The 22,805-nt window shown below is 34.3% G+C and overlaps 1 protein-coding gene across 6 annotated transcripts in view; it reads right to left on the reverse strand.

Moving 5' to 3' along the window:
• The window catches only part of LOC104856514 (RNA-binding motif protein, X chromosome), a 124,102-nt gene that overhangs the window by 93,002 nt on the left and 8,295 nt on the right, over nucleotides 1–22,805 (reverse strand). For 5 of the 6 annotated variants that reach the window (XR_778661.1, XR_778660.1, XR_778663.1 and 2 more), the window contains 2 exons: nucleotides 11,255–11,343; nucleotides 389–536 (listed from right to left, as the gene is read on the reverse strand). Coding sequence is in view for 1 of the 6 variants with exons in the window: in XM_010615948.1 (XP_010614250.1) it covers nucleotides 389–536; nucleotides 11,255–11,343 (237 nt within the window). In the remaining 5 variants the exon portion in view is untranslated. Of the gene's footprint in view, nucleotides 1–388; nucleotides 537–11,254; nucleotides 11,344–18,978; nucleotides 19,044–22,805 lie in introns of those variants that run through there. The other variant, XM_010615949.1, reaches the window with a different exon arrangement.

The raw sequence follows: 22,805 nt of genomic DNA on the forward strand, positions 1-22,805 counted from the left end.
GAGCGTCTTGGCCCAGTGAGATGATTAACCAAGTGATGTGGTGGATATAGGCACTGAGCCATTTTCAGAGCTCTGTGACACCTGTATTAAAACCTCCAACTAGCTCTTCTTTTCCTAGTTTCAGTCTCACTGAACAGCCTCTTAGTTATGATAACATGTTCCACTTTCATTTGCCTGCAAAGAAAGCATTTACTTTGTGTATCTAATGGTTAATCTTAATTCAAATTAATTAAATAAACTAGCATTCTCTATTTAGTCATTGGACTCTATGAGCTTGTTCAATGTGAGTTCATTATGAAAATCATATCTAACTCTCATTATGCTAATCATGTTTTTAAGTTGAAGCCTGAGGGCCATACAGACATAAATTTTCCAAGGGAATGCCTACCTGAGAGGGATCTGTCTGGATGGCCAAACAACCTCCCAAGAGGATGCCAGGATTCTTTCCATATGTACTTTAAAACTGTAGCAATTAACGAGGGCAGCCTGGACTTCTACATCACCTGGCCCTAACAAGTTGTCTCTCTTCCTTCCTCCTGTAGAAGATAGAGAAAAGAATCAGTAAACTTTAAGAAAGAATAAAAAATCACCTAATTGGACAACAGAGAAAAAATAGACTAGAGTAAGATGAAACTAAATATTAAAACATAAGCAAATTGGGCTGGCACTTTAGCTCAGTGGCACTGCGCCTGCCTTGCAAGCACAAGGTCCTGAGTTTGATCCCTGGTATAAAAAAAAAATCCAAAACATAAGCCAACCACAAAATATTATATACTGTATAATTTCATTTATAAAACATTTTTTAAAAAAGAAGTATAGAAGTGAAAAGATTAGTGCTTAACAGAGTTAAAGAGGGGTACTCTAAGTTCACTGAATAAAAGTGCTCTACACTGAGATATCCCTGTTTTTTTACAACTAAATGTACATTTGTAATTAAAAATTAAGAATTAACAAAAATTACAATATCAACAATCTTTACAGATGAATAGAAAACTTTTCTTACAGATTTTGTCTTTTGTGTTGCTTTATTCTTGTCAGAAAAAGCCGTCAATATTTATTGAACACTTGTGATGATCATTCTCATATCACCTTATCTGAGAGGATATATAGCTTATCTAAAAGCATACAGTTGGTTATAAAGTGACAAAGTCAAGATTCACAGGGAGACATGATAGTCTAAAACTAGTGTTTTTGACTGCCACAGCTTTCAAAGACAACCCATGTTGAACATCACCTGGGACTTTATTTTGGAATTAGAGCTAAGACCATGCAATTTTGATAGTGTTTTTCCCTCATCCAGTTCTTTTCTTGTATCTCCGTTCCCACACTGCTCTTCTATGCTCTAGTGCAGATACATTTCTTGTATTCCACAAGCATCACAAGCAAGCTGAGCTTTTTCTGCTTCACTGGATGAGCTGATAAAATCTGATACTTCTTAAAATAAGTTTCTAAATAGCTCATGGAAACACTGTCAGGCATTGCTTGCAGTACCCAGGCTTTGTTCTGTTTTTCTGAGTCTCTGTAAAAATAGCTGCCTTTCCTTTTCTTCTATCTGCCCTATTGTTTGATGATTCTGGGCAGGGATGGTAGTGGTTAGTAAGAAAACCCACTCATTATTATAATTAATTAAAACCTTTGCATAACGGTGAATTCTTCAGTCTGCTGTACCGCACATTTTATATTTTCATGGCTTGGAGATATTGGATTAATTCAATATTGCAAGGATATGACAATTTCTTTAAAGTTGTCTGCCACTCTGGGCTTTACATGGATTCCAGTAAACAAAATGCTACACAATATAGCTTTTGTTCAGCAGCAGTCTTTCTCAGAATCCCTTTGCGAAGTTTTGAATAAATATTCAATTATTTACCATGCACTGTGCTAAGTGCTTTCCTTGTGGCACGTGACTTAATTGTCCCCAGTCATGGAGTGAGCATTTTTAACATTTCCCCTTTACAAATGAGAAAACAGACATATGAGGTTAAATGCTTTGCCTGAAAACCATATATAATATGGGATTTTGAATTCAAGCATTTTGATACAAGGAGCCCAAAAACTTACCTATTGTGTTTTAGCACTTCTATATTTAATGAATATAATTTCATGCTTTATAAATTTATTTCCACATGTATTTGGGGATCATTAGAAAATAGGTGAAGTCATAAGAGAAAATAGAAGTAAAAATGTGGTAGAGAAATAATGATCTTAAAAAATCATTTTTATGATAATATCAAAGTAACAGAATGATTCCAAGAATAATAGAAAGGAGTCCAGTATGCCTTCAGCCAGATTTCCCAACTATTAAAGACACAGAAGACACAACTGACACAACTTCATTATTAAAGAATCTCTCCATGCATTCCCTACATGTACACACACAATTTTTTCCAAACCAACTGAGACAAAACTGTAGGCATTATGATCCATTACTTGTACTTCCTATAGTATGCTCTCCTTTATAAAGAAAAAATTGAGTAAATTAACACTGGAGACCATATAATTTGCAAACCCCATTCAAATTTCACAAATGTTTTTTTGGGGTTTTTTTTTTTTTGGCACCGGGGATTGAACTTGGGTCCTTGCTTGCAAGGCAGGCCACTGAACCGCTGAGCTAAATCCCCAGGCCTTCACAAATGTTTCTTACAATGTACTTTATATCAAAGGAAAGTACAAGAATATTCTGTCCAAGATCCTTCTGAGATCTAGAGTTATAGTTCATTGTCAATTCTTTTTTCAGTCTGAAATAGTTCTCAATATATTTTTTACCTTCACATTTTTAAAGAGTACTAGCTAGTTTGTTTTGTAGAATTCTCTTTAATTTGTTTATTTATGCTTCCTTAATATTAGATTTGGTTATGGGTTTATGACATAGAAATGATGCTGTTTTTTTTCATGAGATCATACCAAGAAGACAATGTTTATTTTTTACCAAAGAAGTGTTAATTGTAATCACTGGATTAAGGTGATGATGACCAAGTTTCTTCAGTATAATCTATATAGTCTTGGTTTTATAATAAGTACCTTATATGGGCAATCCTTTGAGAAGAATGCATAACATCCTATTTTTTATCAAATCTTTACCTACCATTTTTATAGTCTACTGATGATTTCTACCTAAGTAATTATTTTGAAGTTTGATAATGATGAGTAACTTTCTATAATACCTCCTGTATTAGCTGGCATTGTACTATAAAGAAGAGCTTCTCTTATGTTGATTTTATTTATTTATTTCACTATTGTTTTGGAATCAAGGTACTTATTAATTTATTTTTTTAGTCATTGAGTTTATTGGTACATTTTAGGTATACAATACAGTTACATTCATTATTGGGATCTTATACTTTTACATGACAGGTATTGGTTCTCATTTTTTCCCCTTGTCCCTGCCCTCCCTTCATCGCCTCCTCCTCTCCCCATTTACAAACATTTTATTTCCATTTTTTTCATTTTCTTCTATTTTTTTCTTTTCCCTTATTAGCTTTCCCCTACGCTTCTGACTTTCCCTACACCTTTAGCCCTTTTCTTCCTATTTCACATTTCAATTATATCATTAGAATCTTATGTACTATTATAGTTTTTTCACACCAGAGAAACTGGTATTTACATGTGTATATTAAAATAAAGACTGATAAAATAGTCACAGTGTAATATATTATTGTCATCTTTCTTTTTTTTTTTTTGGTTTTTTTTTTTAGAGACAGGGTCTCACTATGTAGTTCAGACTGCCCTGGAACTCACTGTGTAGACCAGGTTGGTCTCGAACTCACAGCGATCCTCCTGCCTCAGCCTCCCGAGTGCTGGGATTACAGGCATGAGCCACCATGCCCGGCTATTGTCATCTACTTTGATGATCAAATAATCTTGTCCATCAAGCCAACTACTGTGTCCTCTTGAAAGTCCCTGTAGTTTTTATCATTTCCTTGCTTTATGACCAATAAAGATACTGGGCTCATCCTGTACTTTCCTTGCTCTTATGTTTAGAATGAAATATTTTTCCTAAGTCCCAGTTTCTCTTATTGGAGAAAGATATTTAATAACCAAGATCTGGGCTAGGTCTATTCTTTGCTAATGGGATACCACTGGTTTGAGGCTCTCTCAGCAAATAGAAATAGATAATTTAGAAAATATGATGCATCCACCCATCCATCCATCCATCCTTCCATCCATCCACATATTCACATAAAAAGCTATATCCATTTCTCTCTTCGTTAGATAGGAAGATCAATGAGCTCATCATAACTGATACCTCCAATTCCAATCTAACACCACTCCATTATAACTCTCACTCTTTCAATTTTTAGTATCTTTTCTGACAATGTAAAATCTCATTCTGGTTACTCTTGATTTTTTACTTAATTGGTCATTTTCCTAGGTATTTACAAACAATGTATGCTTGGCCCGAGCCCCACAGGACCCATTAGGTTTTGCCATCTCCTAGATCCTGAATACCTCCATAGCACATAGGAATATATTTTATTATTGCAATGTACTAAAAGAATAAGTATAGAAATGTAAATAGACCATGGCCTTAGGACCACATATTGGAATCTGTACGTGATGATCCAAGAATGTACCAAGTTCATTGATCAGCCCTCAAAATAGCTGCAGGAAAACAGGAAGTTGGCAGTTAAAGTATGGTACTATAAAACTGATTTTTATATTCAGGATATTATAAGCAGAAGATAATGTTTAGATAGTGAGTTGCAATGAGATATAGAGCTGTATTTAATAGGAATTGAGGAGCTACTGTCTAGTTTTAACCCGGGAAATATCCTAGTTCTAAATGTTGATGTTTTAGAAATGCCATTCCAACTGTTGTACTGATGTTAAAAATTGAGTAAGACTAGAGTGAAAATGGGAAACAGTTAAAGACACTACTGAAATACAGCCAGTCCTCATTTAACAACTGAGTTCCATTCTCAAGACTATGTTATTAAATGAATTGGTCATTAAGCGAGGAACTGTATTATATTAAGCGAGGTACATTATAATATTTAGAACAAATAAATGGTCAAAGAGAAGTCCACCTTGATAATTTGTTTTTATTTGACTAACTCTTACATGTAGTACTGTAATGGATAACAGAATATAAAACTGCAGTAGTGTATAGCAGAATCAACAAAAATTACACTACTGTATGAAGAAAGGATACTGTACAAAAAAAGACATCGAAGTTCTATAAACAAGTTGTACAGAACTGTACAAGAAAAAAGAGACATGGGTCACAAGTCTAAGTGGTAGGTCATAAACCCAAACAGCACACCTCAATTGTAAGTACAAACAGGCAAGTCATTAAACAAGGACTATCTGTATTTCAGGGAAAAGATCAAGAAAGCACTGAACTCAGGCAATATGTGAATTGAAAGGTAGGTCAAGAATTGTTGGGAGCCAGGGATTTAGCTCAGTGGTTCTACTGCCTGCTTTGCAAGTGCAAGGTCCCAAGTTTGATCCCCAGTACCAAAAAAGAAGAATTGGGAGACAGAATCAGTGTTATAATGGTAATTAAAAATGATGAGTGTGGAAAAAGTTGCAATGTAGAGGGATATCAATGATACTTACATGGGGCACTACGTTCATGGTATTGACATAGAAGGTAAATATGGAGGATTTTAGGGAAAGAAAAAGATGCATTCTATAAATCTATGTCTTAGTCACCTTGAGCTGTTATAACAAATCACCACAGAATGACTTATTTCTCACAGTTCTGGAAACTGGAAGTCTAAAAATCAGAGTGCTCAGAACCACTGAGAATGCTGAGAAGCTACACTGATGGGAGTGATTTCCAACTTTAAATTACTTCTGCATATGTCCCCAGAATACTTAGCTTCCCAATTTAAGAAGGAGGGAAGTGTTCATTATGCATCAAAAGCTGAAAATCAAAGTCATACCTAACACTATAAGAATCTTATAGAAATCTCTCACTTTATCCTTAAGAAACTCCCAAACTGAGCCAGGTATTTAGTTCAGTGGTTCCGTCGCATGCCTTGCAAGCATGAGGACATGAGTTTAATCCCTGGTACCAAAAAAAAAAGAAACTCCCAGGCTTTGTCCCATCACTAAGGCTCTTGCTGGGCATGGTGGCACACGCCTGTAATCCTAGCACTCGGGAGGCTAAGACAGGAGGATCACTGTGAGTTCAAGAACAGCCTGGGCTACATAGTGAGTTCCAGTCAGTCTCAACTACACAGTGAGACCCTGTCTCAAAAAAAAAAAAAATCACTAAGGCTTTGAAAGCCTAAGTGGTGACTAATATATAATTTACAATCAGCTCTGCTATTTACAAGCTACTTCATGACCACCTACCTCTCTCCTGTCAGATTTTTGGATACATATGTACACATATTTCTTCTTCATCTATTAAGCTGTACCATTCCACCACCCAAATGAATACTTTTCTCATACCATCTGTGTATCTTTGATGTCCGCATCTCAAATTTTAATGTACATTTAAATCATTCAGGAATCTTGTTAAAAGTGGATTCTAATTACAGGCTGAGTCTGGAATGCTGCATTACTAACCAGCTCCAGGTGCTGCTGACCTGAGAGCCACACTGAGTATCAAGAATTTAGAGCACTCTGTGCCTTCTCTCGTATTTCCACCCACATGTAACTACCCGCCTATGTACCTTCAATCTCTACCTCTTTATTACTCTACTGGTACCTCTTTCTTTTTTTACATAGTTTATAAAATTTAAATTAGTTTTATTGGTACATTCTAGATATATGCAATGATCACATTCATCATAGGGAATTTCTACTGTATATAGCATATCATGATTCTTTTTTCCCAATTCCCTCCCTTCCTTTAACTTCTCTTCCCCTCATTTGCAAAAGCTTTGTTTCTACTTTTTTTCTTCTATTTTCTTTTCCTTTCCTTCCCTAACCCTTCCCCCTTCCTTGTTTCCCTTCGCATTTGAACATTTTCTTCCTATCTCCCAATATCTATCATACATTTTGGTCTTTATTTACCCTTTGAGTTTCTCACACCAGAGAAACAATACAATATTTACACATGTGTCGGATTTATTTCACTTGCAAGTATGGACTCAAGCTGACTCCATTTACCTATAAATGTCTCAAGTTTATTCTTGTTTATGGCAGAGTAGTAATCCATTGCATATATATTTTTAAAAACACACATATCTTTTTCTCTCCAAGTACCTGTTGATGGGCATTTGGGCTGTTTCCAAGATTTAGCTATTGCAAATTATACTGCTATAAACATGGGTGTACATACATCACTGTGGTATAATGTTTTTAGTTCTTTCAAGAAGATACCAAGAAGGGGAACAGCTGGGTCAAATGGAACCTGTAGTTTTAGCTTTTTGTGGAATCTCCACACTGATTTCCACAGTGGTTGCACAAGTCTACGCCCCCACCAACAGTGGAGAAGGGTTCCTTTTCCTTCCAGCAGACTTAGCGTTTCTGTTTTAATACTTAGATCTTTGATCCATTTTGATTTCAGTTTAGTGCATGGTGAGAGAGAGATGGGTCTAGGTTTAATCTTTAGCACATGGACAGCAAATTCTTCCAGCATGCTGGTGTCTCTTTCCATGTCACTATGTTCTCCTCTATTCTGACCAACTATGCATTCATCATTTTTCTTTTAGCATTGAATAATGCCACTGTTTTCCTCACTTTTTTCTTGTCTAGCAGTTTAATTTAACAAAACTCCTTTTGCTAATTCAGTTGGTCTCAATTTTACATTAAGAAAATAAGTTGATGAAATCAAGCTACACTGAGGTGTTAGTTGCTAAGAGCCAACTTATGTTTCCTTGGGGTTTTTGTCCATTGAATCTCTCAGAAAAGAAGTTTGGTGTAAAAAGATTTTCTTTAATTTACATCAAGGATGTCACCATGCAAGACCAGGCTTATGGACGGAGAGGAAGATACAAGAAAAGCACGATCTTCAAATATCTCAGAATGTTCCCTGATACAGGAAGGAATTACTCTTTTTCTCAAATTTCTCCTCTTTAATCACTTTTTGGGGGTTGAGTCTTCAAAATCCTATTCATTTATAAGAGGCACGGAGGATTATAAAGATTACATTTTATAGACTCAAAACTGGGACACAGTTATAATGACATAGAATATATGAAAATGTACTTGCCCGGAAAATTCTGTTTATAATGTGAACACTGTATAAAGTTCAGTTCTAGCATTTATATTATTTGTGAATTCTTAAGTTATCCAATCTTTTTAAATTTTGGTTTGTTTCACACCAAGTAGACATAAAATCTATTTCAAAGAGTGATTACAAGAACACTCCCAAATGTCCATAAAATATGACATTCCTTCATCCTTTTCAAGTACTACTGCATTATATCTTCACAACAATTTATATACTTCACAAAAATCTATGTGTACTATTTTTACTATAACTGCATAGATAAGAAAACAAAAATGATCAATAATTTACATAAGGTCACACAATTATTATATTGCAGAGCTGATATGCACTCAGGAAATCTGACTCCAGAGCTTACAACTTTTAGTATACATGCTGCCAAAGCAAGCATAAGCTTGCAATTTTTAACTATAGCACTGTTCTCTTCTAAACAAAGTATATCATATAATTTTTGAACCCAATTGCAATGACCAGTGGTTTTAGGCCTGGTGAGTACAAGCATATGAAAAGTGTGAAAGCAGAGCTTACAACCAATTTACCTTTGTGCCCTTACCTTATCCCATCCTAGGGAATGCAATTTGGTAGTGACTTTGGTATGTTTTAGGTAAGTAAATTTAAAAAAAGAATTCTGCAGTTAAAGAATTAAATAGTTTTGAATGAAGAAATACGGATCCCAGTCACTCAAAGAGTCATTAAGGACACAGAGTTTAATTTAAAAAGTGAATGGCCAAAATTTCCAAGCAAATTCTTCTATTCAAACTTCTTCATTATAACTCAGACCTCGCAAATCTTGAACTCCCCGATAAGATTCTATTTCAAACTTAGGAAGTCCATGATTCACTCTAATTATTCCTTAAAAGCATATAGCACATTATAATAAAATATTTGATCTTGGCCTTATTCTGTCTTATTATTCTAGAAAAATAGAAGAGGATATGAAAGAATTGACATTTCCTTTTTACATAGTTCTAAAAATATACTAGGATAATACCATGCAAAAGCAACAAAAAGTGTCCTGTCATCAAATCCTGTCTTAGGCCTATAGAGCCCAATGTGTCTCCAAAAGAACAATGCTTAGCACTACAATGGTGTTTCTCACAAGAATTCAATTTGTCATCGTTCTGTCATTCACCTGAACATGGTGTGGTGGTGTAGTGACATTTATCTCAACCTGCAAATAGTATGGAGAGTCACAAGTGACCAATCCATGAATACAGTTAGATTTTGTAATGTGGGTTACAAAATTAGAAATTAAAATAAATATTCAACTTCCCATAATTAGAGCTGGTCAATTAAGCCTCTAATTTCTGATCAAAAAAACTCAGTCTAAAGACTCAGAAATAGCTATTGTACCTGGAAAAAAGAGAGATTAACATATGTGATACAATTACACTTGTCTTCTGTTTCCAGAATTATCTGTTTCCCAAGAGGTAGATTTTTCAATATGTCTACATTAGTCATGCTGTAGGCACACCTGAAATATTTGATGATTCATAGTTGTCTATTCATACTGAATAATTCGGGACTAAAACTGATTAGAAGCAAAGCAAAAGGGGAGGCTTCCCTTACAATACTTAAGACTTTTACATAGCCAAGTAAGGTGAGAATGGCAAAATTAGAATAGAGTGGAAAATCCAGAAATAGTTACACATTTTTGAAGATATAACTTCATATATAGCAGTGGGGGGAAAAGTACAATAGCAGTGTGGGGAAAAAACTTCAACAAGTCTTGATGGGAAAACAGGTTGTTTCTATCAAGAAAAACAGAAATAGATCCCTAACTTACAAACAAGGTTAAATTTAAGACTAGATAATTTGAAGACAAACATGTAAAGAATTAAATTATAAGATTAATGGGCAAAGTTTTAATATCCATAATGTAGGTAGAGCTTAATAGAAACCAAACTAAATAGAAAAAATGAGCAAAGGAAAGCAGTTTACAGGAAAGGAAACATGAATGGAAGACATGAATATGATGAGATGCTCTTAGGTTTACTTATAATTAGAAAAATGAAAATTAAAACAGCAAGATACTGCCTTATATTAATCACAAAAAAATTGGCAGTTGAGAGTAGTAACAGAGGAAATTTTGTGTTGTGTTGAGAGGAATATAAAATAGTACAATCAGTTTGGAGAGAAACTGGTTGCATGTGGAGAAATTAAAAAGGGTTTTAGACAATTCTGATCCTAGGACTAACCAAAAGAAAACTTTCAAAGGTATATAAGATATATATAGATATATCTATGTATCTATCTATCTATATATGAATGATATATATTATATAAGATATATATTATATAGATATATACTATAGCTATTATATGTGTGTATGTGTGTGTGTGTGTGTGTGTGTATTACATGTCCGCACTAGGGTAGGGGTCATGAGTCCACTGCCTTTAAATGTGGTCTTCCATTATTTCAATTGCTATTTCTTGCTCTCAGGTAACATATCAACTTATACATTTTCCTTTTTGGTCCCAATGATCTTTCATCTTTACAACAACTAGAAATCTACTTCATTATCATTTAAAAATTTGTATTTTTGTATAAATACCAAATAGTTTCTCTAGTGTGAAAAACTATAATAGTACGTAAGAGCCTAATGATAGAACTGACCATGTTAAATAGGAAGAAAAGGGCTAAAGGTGTAGGGAAAATGGGAAGGGTAGGGGAAAGGTAATAAAGGAAAAGGAAAAAAATGAGAAAATGAAAAAATGGAAATAAAGTGTTTGTAAATGGGGAGGGGAGAAGGGGGTGAAGGCAGGGCATGGACAAGGGGAAAAAAATGAGAACCAAGACCTGTCATGTAAAGGTACAAGATCCCAATAATGAACGTAATTGTACTGTATACCTTAAACTCAATTAATTAATTAAAAAAAATGTATTTCTTCCAGCTACCGGGGGAGGAGCCACTGCATGCAGATACAATTAAACTTGTATTCTGTTTCCAAAAGTCTTCCCTTTAGCTCCCAAAAGAGCTAAAGCCCTGAGGTCACAAAGGCCAAATCAGCTACATGCAAACATGCTTCACAGCTGCTAAGGAGACTGCACATCAGTAGCAACTAGGAAAGGAGTAAAGGAAGGGGACAGACAGTGCAGAAGGGGGCTTTGTGGCAGCAACTCACCTGGACCCTGGCCGGTCTCAGAGATGGTGAATTTCAAAACTGTGTCCTGAGAGCTGAATAAAAGAGCAGCATCAGTGAGTGGTGGGAACCTGAGGAGAGAAGAGAACAGACTGAATGATAAATAAGTACTTTCCCATTTCTCTCCCAAACACCATAAATCACAACTATATAACATCCTGTACACTGCCCACCACCCACCGAGAGGCGCCCCCAACACCTCCTGCTGGGAACTACTGAAGGCAGTGACCCTGTGACTCAACCAAGTTCACAGGTTATAAAGTGTTGCTCTGGGCACATGACCAAAACAGGACCAAGGAAAGTTCATAGGCAAAGAGACAGAGTGGTGCCCTGGCCAGAGAGCATCTAGCAATGCGCTATACAGATAGTTCAAGAAGTAGAGTCCATAAAAAGGTACTAGACAGAAATCCAGGAGAGAAAAATTCTTTTTTGGAAGTATGAGCAGCAGAAGTACTCAATGTGAGGACAGTGTATTAGAACTAGAAGACAGGGTCGATGTTGGAGACTCAGCGACTCCTGAAACGTATCAAGGGATCATGGGAAATGAATCCAACAATGGGTAAATGACACAAAGACTAATTTAAGATTAAATGAAATTAGAGAAAAATTTTAAAAGGCCATGCTTCAGAATAGAATGTTTGCAGAAAACTCTCCAGGAATGGGGAAAAAAATTAAACATACAGGTAAGCAAGGCATATAGAACTCCACACAGCCAAGACCAAAAAAGGACTTCTTATGACACATCCTTATATAAATCCTAGAAGGCCAATAAAAGGGCAGAATCTTAAAGCCATTAAAGAAAAGTAACAAAACTTATTAAGGTAAATCCATTAGGACTTCAGCAGATGTGTCTCACCATAAATCTTAAGGGCCAGGAGTTCTTGGAGTGAAGTTCTTAAACCCTAAAAGAGAACCCATATAAATATATTCTACAGAACTATCTTACAAAATTAATGGAGAAATAAGGTCTTTACATGACAAAGAACAATTTATGAAATTCACAATCACTAAATCAACCCTTAAAAAGTTCTCAAGGATATCTGACAGAAACAATGAAGCCAACAACATCAAAAAGTCTAATAGAATGAATACATGAAGCAAGGTGTGAAGTTAACCAAAGGGAAAAAGGAAGGAATCAGCAACAGAAAAATAATGCAATGACAGGAACAGGTCAATACCTTTCAATAAATAACTCTCAATACAAATTTTTTCGGTTTTCCAATCAAAAGATAGACTGCCAGATTTGTTCAAAAAACAAAACTCATTGTTGTGCTGCACACAAGAGACATATTTAATCACCAAAAGAGGCTGTGGCCACCTCATATTGCACAGATAGGACGGAGGGAACCCCACCCTACCCACCTGGCCCTGCACTGCCTCTGCTGCATGGGAAGGACCCAAAAGATACAGTGATACACACATACCCATTTTATAGCAGCACATCACAATAGCTAACTCTCAGAAGCAGCCAATATGCCCATCAACTGACGAATCAGTAAAGAAAATGTGGTGTATATACACAATAGAATTCTACTCAGCCATAAAGAATAAGTTTGAGTCATTTGTAAGAATATGAATGCATCTTGAGACTTTAATGTTATGTGAAATAAATTAAACACACAAGCACAGACATTGCATGATGTTTTTCACATGAGAAACACAAAATACAAATGATTTTGAGAGCAAAATAAATGACATAATATGAAATAGGGAGATGGATCCTTTGCAAATAAGAAGGAGATCTAGAGATGGAGGGGGAAAGGAAGGGCATGTAAAACTACAAAGAATTAAGACATGGATAATTAAAACAATGCTGATTAGAAAAATAAAGAAAACTATCTCACAATAGTCATTTAAATAAATTAAAAACACATTACAAAAACACTGAAGTGTATGAAAGATTTTTCCGGCCTTTGTGAATACATACATGATCAAGAATTTATAGAATAAATCGTATCTCTGAATGTTTATCTAAAAAAATTTCTACATTATCATTTTAAAGGAAAACATACAACCTATTTGATAACTGTTCCATACACAGTTTTTAATTATTTCTGGTTAGCAAATCAAGGATAAAGCAAAACTCCCTGAACATATTCTACAGCAAATGCCATGCCTCATGTTAAACATTAGAAGCAACACTGCTACACAATTCTTGTAAAATTCAATGAGGACTATTATTACAATTACTAGTTAATATTTTATTGCATTATATACATTTTAAGAAAAATTTAAAGAGATGCAAATACAAAGAAAAGTGGGAGAAAAGGTGCTATTTCATGTAGCCTCCTTTACCAAGCAGCAAAAATAATTAGAAAAGACTAAGAGGAGAAGTATTCACTGCAGTAAGGAAGATTATAAAATTCCTCAAACTAAGCCTACAAAGAGAAATGTGTGAGGTCTGCTTAAAATGATTCAGTTTTACCTATAGACATGAAATAAACTTGATTAGAGAAACAAATTGCATTGTTAGTTGAGAAAACTCAATATTTTTCAAATATCAATTCAAACAAAATTTATAACTTTTCTATATTCTCAAAATCTTAACTAATTTTTAAGGAACTTGACAAGCTGATTTCTAATTTTAAAATGCTGGGGAAAATCCAGCAATATTTAGGAGAAAAAGAACTGTTTTTACTATAAAGGGGAAAGTTATCAGATAGTTGCTAAAAATGATCTGTGGGTTTTTCCCTTAAATATGTAATTATATTTAAATTCTTATGTAGAAAAGATAACAGTAGAAGAGAAGTTGAAATTGAACAAAATAGTATAATTTCCCTAAATAGCTGAGAAACAGGTTACATTCCCTAATAAAGCTATAACTAAACAAACACATACTGAACAGCATTACTTCAGAATATGCAAAACAGAATTCTTGCTCAGGGTGGCCCTATAAAAAAAGAGTTTTAAGTCCTATCTTTAAGCTCTTCCACACTCTTATCAATAGGACCAAAATGGCATCATAAAGGGAAAATAAAATCAATTGAAAGGACCAGGTGTATATTGAAAATATACTGAAAAAATGAAATGAATATAAGATTGATTTTTAAAAGGGAACACCAAACTGTAATGCCCTGTAAGAGAGGAAAACCTAAACATAAGAGCAAAGTAATGCCAAGGTAATTCCTCATTAATTAAATTTAATTCCTTAATATCTTCACATGCCTTTAGATGTTGAAGGGGTGAGACTTGGGCATTTTGCAGGAAAAGAAGCTGTCAAATCCTACTGCGACCCTTAAAAGGGAAATAATATCACTTATAAAGCATAGACTTAAGGTTATTTGAGCCAACCAAATCTGCTCTGGATACATTAAAAAACAACTAAAAATTTTGGACAAAATATATATCAAAAATTTTCTTAAGTGTCCTGAAGATCTGCCAAAATAGTAAAAAATACTCAGGCTAGAAAGTGAAGGAAAACATTGCCAGATCCTCTAAATGTCAACAGTAATTTCCAAAGCTTGCTGTGGTTTGGGAGACAGAAGGAATATAAAATACATCTAGGTGAGGATTTTAAAAGAACACTCTCCTTTGGGCTGGGACTCCAAAGACCTATACAGTTAGTTTGAGAAGTCAGGCATGACCCGCATCCCCATCTCACACATCTAGGGTATGGCTTTGACACCGAGCTAAGTAGCCACCAAACTGATAGTAAATGAATATGTGATTATAACAAGAAGGTAAAGTTACATTTATTCACACACATAGATAGGTGAATTATGTATATAGAGAAGCTACCACCTTTGGAAAGCAGTTTGGCATTGTACCACTTAGTTGCTAGCTACTCTAGGAGCAGAGATACCAGGAGTTGACATTGCTCAAAATTTTTCCAAACTGGAAATGACACTAATGTGTACTACCACAGGATGAATAATAAACGATGACATACTCACACAATAGGATGCTACACAGCGATGAAAATAAACTATTACCTCACTCAAAACAGATAAATCTTACAAATAGTGATCCAGAAAAGAATGCAATTTAATAGCATTCACATCAAAATATAAAAATCCAGCAAAAGCATATCATAACACTTTAAAAATAGTTATTAGAATAGAAAAAACAAGAACATGATTTTACACGTCAATAAATTGGTTACATCCAAGAGAGGGACACAGGCAGTGCGGACAGGTAGTGGGGAATTTCTTGTGCACTGGGTTGTAGCTAGTGATTATATATGTATTTATGTTACACATGTTCTTTACTCTTTTTTGCATGTATGACCTATTTTTCAATAAAAATTAAAAGTAAACCAAGAAAAAATAAATATTAGGAGGAGGAGAAAGAAAAGGAAGAGTGAAGAGGGGGAAGAAAAGGAGGAAAGGTGAGGGTATGTGGGTACACAGCACTCTAATTTGAATAGTCATGACAAATATGGAAATGTAGCTTTACAGCACTAAGACAATTCCTGATTTGAAGTACTAAAAGCTCCTGATTTTTCTGCTCTAAGTTTTTCAGTTTTAATTTTCCTTACATGTTTCTGAATTTTTTAAGTGGAAATGTAAAACCTGAGAAAATCTAAACTGTCTCCTACTATTAGTGTTATATGTATGTGAAAGAAACTTTCAGGGTCTTTGATGAAACCTACTTTGCTTCCTTACTAATAAAATAGAGGCATCTATCAATTAGATTTAATGAAAAAAGAGATAACTACACTATAAAAATACTCAACTATGAAAAACAATGATGTTGAGAAATCTGAGCAATGTTCTCTCTAAAAGGAAAAATCATTAGTAAATCTACAATTCACACACTCAACAAGATTGGGGGAGGTATTATGATTTATGACATTAGAACAGTTAAGAATGAGAAAAGTATAATATATGATCAGGGAATATTTTTAAATATTGAACAGGCATGATTGCTGCATTTTTTAGAAGGGGTCAGCAAGCAAGTGATTTGCCATGAGAAAAAAAATGAGATAATGAACAAAATGCATGCTGAAGAAAAATTAAACCTCTAAAGAAATGGCTCAACATAGCCCAATACAAATAAAATAGATGAAAAAAATATTAGAGATGTGGAAGAAAAATCAAGACCATGAAAAATGCATGTAAAAAGCATTTCCCTCAGAAAAACCAACAGAAGAAAAGCAAAATCAAAGAAATAAAATATAAACACATCTGAGACAAGGCTTGAATTTTCAGGGTGTAATGTCTCACTTTACCCACAATCACATATAATTTTTTAAATGGCATATCTTCATGGGACTTGTGAATTTTAAAAATTTTTTAAATAAATCCTACTAGCATCTCAACAGGAAAAAAAGGTGAAATAGAAAGGAAAAATACAGTCTTGTTTGTCTCAGATTTCAGCTTCATAACAAAAAAATGGTTATAGAATCTTGAAAACAATAAACATCAAAATTTTTTATTTGGTCAAGCAAGCATTCTTCTGAGAATCTGCTGAAAGACATTCTCAAACTTATGAGAACTCAGAAAATGTATCAACCACATTTCCATTCCTAAAAGTTAGCAAATAGATATAGCTGACTACTTTAATTGACCACAAAATGAAATTTTAAAAACTCAAAACTTAATAAATGGAAAGATGGTATTTAAAAATTGGCAGTATTAAAAACAAACAAAACAATCTAGATAACTTTTAAATATCCTAATGGACTTGAATGCAAAAGGTCACTTTTTTGATAGAGAAGCTACATAATATAAAACAATAAATTATAAAAGTTTAAAATCCCAGGTCATTAAAAATTGCAAAGGGAAAAATGACAAAATGAGGGAATTAGAAACATTCTAGTTTTCTTGTTTTGAAAAATGAGAGAGTTTAAAAAATATTTCATTTTTGACATTGAAAGTTATTTTTCACTTTTAAACAAATAAAGCAGAAAATAATCAAGTTTTCAATAAATAATTGTATTTTCTCTCCTCCAGTTCCTTTTTAACTGGCCTTTCATTTGCCAGCATTTTAAGCCAATATTAAGTGATAGTCTTATTTCTTACTTCAATCTAATTTTGTTTTGCTGTTAAAGAACATTATGAGCTTATACCCTAAGATAGATATATTTCACTTGTTACATTTTTGGCTTATTAAGAATTTATGTCAGAAATGGATGCTAAATTTATTAATGCTTCATTGAGTCTATAGAGATGTTCTACTACTGAGAGAACATCTACTACTGTTCTACTGATTTTTATAAGAGAGTAACTGATTTTATAAAAATTGATTTTTATGAAACTACACTATTTATTCATGGCAGGTTATTCTAAATATGTTGTGTGGTTCAATTTGCTGTTTTTGTGAACATATTTTTATCTTATGGATGAAAAGTATATTTTTGTCAGTACTTGTATCCGTCAAGTTTTGGCAGTAAGTTTATACAGGTTTGTAAAATGAACTTTGACACTATCTTTTAAAATATTTAAAATGATTTATATGGCCATGGGAATTATTATTTTTGTTTGAAAGGGAACAGACCTTTATTATTCTGGCCAGATGGCACTCCTGGAGGCAAGTAGCTCAGAGAGGCGTCAGCTCAGAGGCTTAGGCTGTTTTTATAAAGGGATAGGCAAGGTGGGGGTCTATAACAGATGCTTACACATGGGAATTATTTAAATCTAAAAATAAGTGCACTTTTAGATAATTCTTTCATAGATTTTAAATTGTTTCCATCATTTTATTTTATATCCTATTTATTCCTGAGTCAATTTCTACAATTTATATTTTTCTGTTAAATACTATTTTACTGAAAGGAGAGAGGAGAAACTCAGGCAGAGCTTGACCTACATCTTTAGATAAAGACAGAAATAAGAATCCAGAGGGGAAGAAGGCCACTACCATATGCATGCTAGAGTATAGTGAAAAGATGCTGACAGAATTCCATGCATCTACAAAGGGTACCGATACAGTACTCAACCAAGTATTAATCCATTTATATGTGTAAGACAGGGCCGAGGATTTAGCTCAGTGGTTCTGCTGCCTGCCTTGCAAGTGTAAGGACCCCAGTTTAATCCCTGGTACCCAAAACAAAAACATATGTGCAAGGCAAATGTCTGTGGCTGGGAAAGAGCCATTCAAAATCATTAAGCGAACAGAACCTGGCCCTCATACAGGACTTGAAATAGTGTTTGTTTTGATAGTACTGGATTAGCCATAGACTGGGCACTGCTCCAATTGCTATTTTTAATTTTATAGTTATTGTTCTGGTTAGCCAGAAGTTATATCCTTAAGGAGCTGAGGCCTAGTTAATTCCATCTCTCCTGGGTACCACTGTAGGTCTATGAATGTGGCTGTTTAAAAACATGTATAAAATCAGATAAATGTTTTAGCAAAGTATATCCCTCCCCCAAGTATCATAAATCTAGCTTTGTGGCTAATCCTTCCCAAAACAAATGAAGCATGGATATTTAATCCAAATATATTAGTTACATGTAGATTGTGTACTCCAGCAGAAATAATAAAAATAGAACAGTGTTATTACTGAGGCCATAAAATTCATTTGGTGAAAACTAATCTTAGTTTGCAATTTTAGTATATCAAAATGTTCACAATATTTATGGCTTCTTTTCAATTCACTGCTATATTTTTGGCGCGCAAGATTTCATTTGCACATAAAGAGGAAAGACAACAGCTTTATCAACAATATCTTATTTTTATCTTCTTTTAAGGTTCAGCATTACTTTTCAGTTTTTATTACAAAGCACAAACTTGTTTCTGCTGGCAATGGGAAGTGTTTTCATTTGTACTCTCATATGTGGGTTGGACTGCCAATTCATAGTTTGTGGTCTTTTCCTCAACGAATCAAGCAATACTAAAATGGAGAGAACATAAATAGTATCTCATAGCTGCATTTGAACCATGCTCAGGTAAGTGTTGAAATAATCTTTACTAAACAAATGAACAGGAAGCTGGAGGTAAGCTGAATGAAACTTACAGTGGTTCCCCGTCACAAGCCTCCTGTCCCTTCATTTCTCATTGGTGAGGTGGACATTTTCTTGGAAGCTACTAAGCATGTCAAAAGTAGAATTGCACTTCCAGGCTGTCTCAACACCTGGAGTGGTTACTCTACACTTCCCATAATTTAAAATATCATCCAACGATTTATTTTCCCAGGTCTGATTTTGGTAGAGACACATATTCATCATGGTATCAACTATAGAAAGTTTAGAATCTCACTTCAACAGAATTAAATCTGGAGATTTAGACTTAGATTTCCAGACTGACTAGAAGGCTAAAGTCATATATTGCTTTTATGACTTTAATAATCATAGGTAGAACAATTTTTAAAAAAAAATATGATTGAGGCCAGTTATGGTGCCACATGCTTATAATCCCAGCTGAGGCAAGAGGATTACCATGAGATCAAGACCAGCCTGGGCTACACAGTGCGTTCAAGGCCAGCCTGAATTGTATAACAAGACCCCGTTTCAAAAACTGAAAGAAGAGGAAGGAGGAGGGGAAGGAGGAGGGGGAGGAGGAGGAAGAGGAGGAGGAGTAAAGATTGGTTCCTGTCACAAGTTCAATACTGGAGACAAAATCCTACTACATATCTTGATATTACTGGAAAAGTAAGATAGCTGATTAATATAAAGCCGATGCTGTCATCATATTAAGGGGGAAATTAGGACATCTCATGGCTTATAATCTCATAGCAGACAGAAGTCAATGAATTGCTGCCAATTTGGAGAATCAAATGATGACATGATTGCTCTAAGGAGAGGAACACTACGAAGAGTTTAACCACAAATTATATCCAGACAACTGACACCAGAAAATAGTATGAAAGTTGTAGCCCACCTGCCCGAATGTGACAAAGCTGAGATTGGTTCTAGATTAATCAAGAAACACCATATTTTTAAACACACGTATCAGTTCCAATTCAAGATTCCTTGTGAAATTTCTTAGTTTAAAACAGCTGTCATTGTTGATGGATATTAACTATAGAAATGTTAATGATAAAATTGAGACTAGGCAGCACCCAACAAAGAATAACACAGCAGTTACCTAAAATGTCTTTTTAACATTTTACTGTTTCCATGGAGGAAGCTGAAGTGTGCGTAATAAAAAGATATATATACACTAGGTGAAACTAGGTACTGTGTGGGCTTTATCTTTATTCAATTATTCTACATACTATTTTTTAGGGGGGTATCAGGGATCGAACTCAGGACCTTGCACTTGAGAGGCAGGGAGCAGCACCACTGAGCTAAATCCCCAGCCCTCTACATACTATTTTAAAATATATTTCTGCTTATTAAGTATTTTTCTATAATTCTAAATATGACTCTTTAATAAGGGGGAACCTCCCCATTTAGACATTTTTCCCTAGAATTTCATGCTGAGAACTGAGTTAAGTAGATTGACACTTAAAATAAAAATAAACTGGGCTCTTCAGCTATGGTTTGCTTGGTCCAGGTGACTTTCAGATAGTATAATGAGATACTGTATAATCTTGGGTTCTAAAGGCCAAATTATCAGATTAAAATTATTTCCCTAAGAAATTTTATCATTTTAACACAGAGAAAATTACTTTCTTCTCTAGGCTTAAGTTTCCTCATCTATAATATGAGTATAACAATGATACCTATTTCATAGAATCATTGTAAAGATTCAAGGAGATATTTTATCTCATTGCCTGCTCAAAACTACTACATAGAAAATATTAGTTATTTCTATTACCAACATTAGAATTAGAAAGGAGCCTTAGCTATCAAATAGGTCAAACTTTTCTTAAAGTCTTTCAGTCTCATTCTTTTGAAGAATATTAGGCTAAACAGATTAAATGATTGGTCTAGTTTCCACTAATATTGTTATTTATCCCAAACACATAGCCTCATTTATAAAGGGCTGGGAATTTAGCTAGGTTGTTCTGCCACCTGCCTTGCAAGCACAGGGACCCAAGTTCAATCGCGATAAAAAAAAAAAAAAGAAATTTAAAAAAACTGAGAAGCTTTTCGAGTGATAAATTCCAATGTGAATTTACATTTCACTTAAAAAGTTTAAAATGATAATCTACATTGACAAGTCCAAAAATGTCACCCAATATTTTAAATATTTTTATAGAACTTATATTTGTTATTTCTTGCATGTGATAAACATACAAGGGATGGCACTCCCTTGAGGTTACATATGGCAAAGGTTGCCGTGTTGCTATAGTACAGCATAACATGGTGTAGTTGTATGTCAGACTAGTTTTTGCTAAAAACTGAAAAAAGGGACTATTTTTCTGGCTTTTAATAACTAAGTTGCCATGCTGTGAAAATGGCCTGTGAGGGGGGACATATGACAATGAATTGCAAGAAGTCTCTATGAGCTAACAGCAGCCCCTGGCTATTAGCCAGCAAGGCAACAGGGACCACGATCCACAGAAAAGATAAATACATAATAAAACTGTGAGGTTCATTTAGTGCAAATAGTTTTAATTCTTACACAATCAAAAATGTATCAATATGTTTTGACACTATTTTTGCTATTGTGCTTTGAAAAACCTTCCTGAAATGAAGATTATATGAAAATACACCTGTTAGGTTCTTCTAAATTCAGTGTTTCTATTTTTTACATTTAAAACACATTTCATAGTTTTGAAAGATGAAAAGTTTTATGGATGTGTGGTAGAATACAACTGTGAATTATTTCATATCACTGAACTTATACACTTAAAAATGGTAAAGATGGTAACCACTGTTACGTGTATGTTGCCACAATTTAAAATAATTTAAATCCCACCCAAGACAAAATTTAATCCACCTGTAACTCATTTTGGAATGTAATGATAATAGTATATATAAGATTACTATTACACATCATTCTTTCACAAAGTAGCCAATTCATTCAGAAAAAACTGCCCTACCAATTTGAATACTTCCTTGCACTTGTAATATACATCTGGTATTTCCAACTGTACACAGAGCTTGGCATCTGATTAGATGATTTCCACTTGCCTCTGTTTAATTCTCCTCACATCTAGAAGGATAACATAAACACCTCTGCCAGAATGCCTCAGGCCCTGAAGTCCAAATCCTAGGACTCAGGTACATGGAAAAACACATGAAGTTAAAATCTTTGCTTTTGGTGACATCTAGTGGAACATTTTAATAGGTTAACTTCTGTTCACTGTCAGGAATACACTTTGCTCCATGTAATCACTTAACTTCTTAAGTCATTGGGACAATTTCTTAAAAATAGCCTTATTGCATATTTGATGGTCCTCTGCCTCCAACATTTCCCTCTGGTTCATTGCTCAGGTGACAGGAGGCATAACGGTCATGTGCAACTCAGATCACCACTACTGTCTTCAAATGTTTCAATGACTTCAAGGTGGCAATAAAATAAAATATATGTGAGCTACCAAGATGGAAAATAAAATCAATAAAGATGGGGACTTTCCTAAAATTAACTATAAATAGAAACAAGTGAATCTAGACATTTAAAATGGACAGTATACATTAAACAGGAGCATCCTTTTTACAGGAAAAATCTCAAATTTCACATTATTTGGAAAGCTTTCTGCTAATTAGTTAATTCACTTAACACATTGCTTGTCTGATAACCATTCTCTTTGTTTTACATTCAG

Source organism: Fukomys damarensis, unplaced genomic scaffold (genome assembly GCF_012274545.1).
Source record: "Fukomys damarensis isolate Sample0158 unplaced genomic scaffold, DMR_v1.0_HiC HiC_scaffold_16, whole genome shotgun sequence".
NCBI lineage: Eukaryota > Metazoa > Chordata > Mammalia > Rodentia > Bathyergidae > Fukomys > Fukomys damarensis.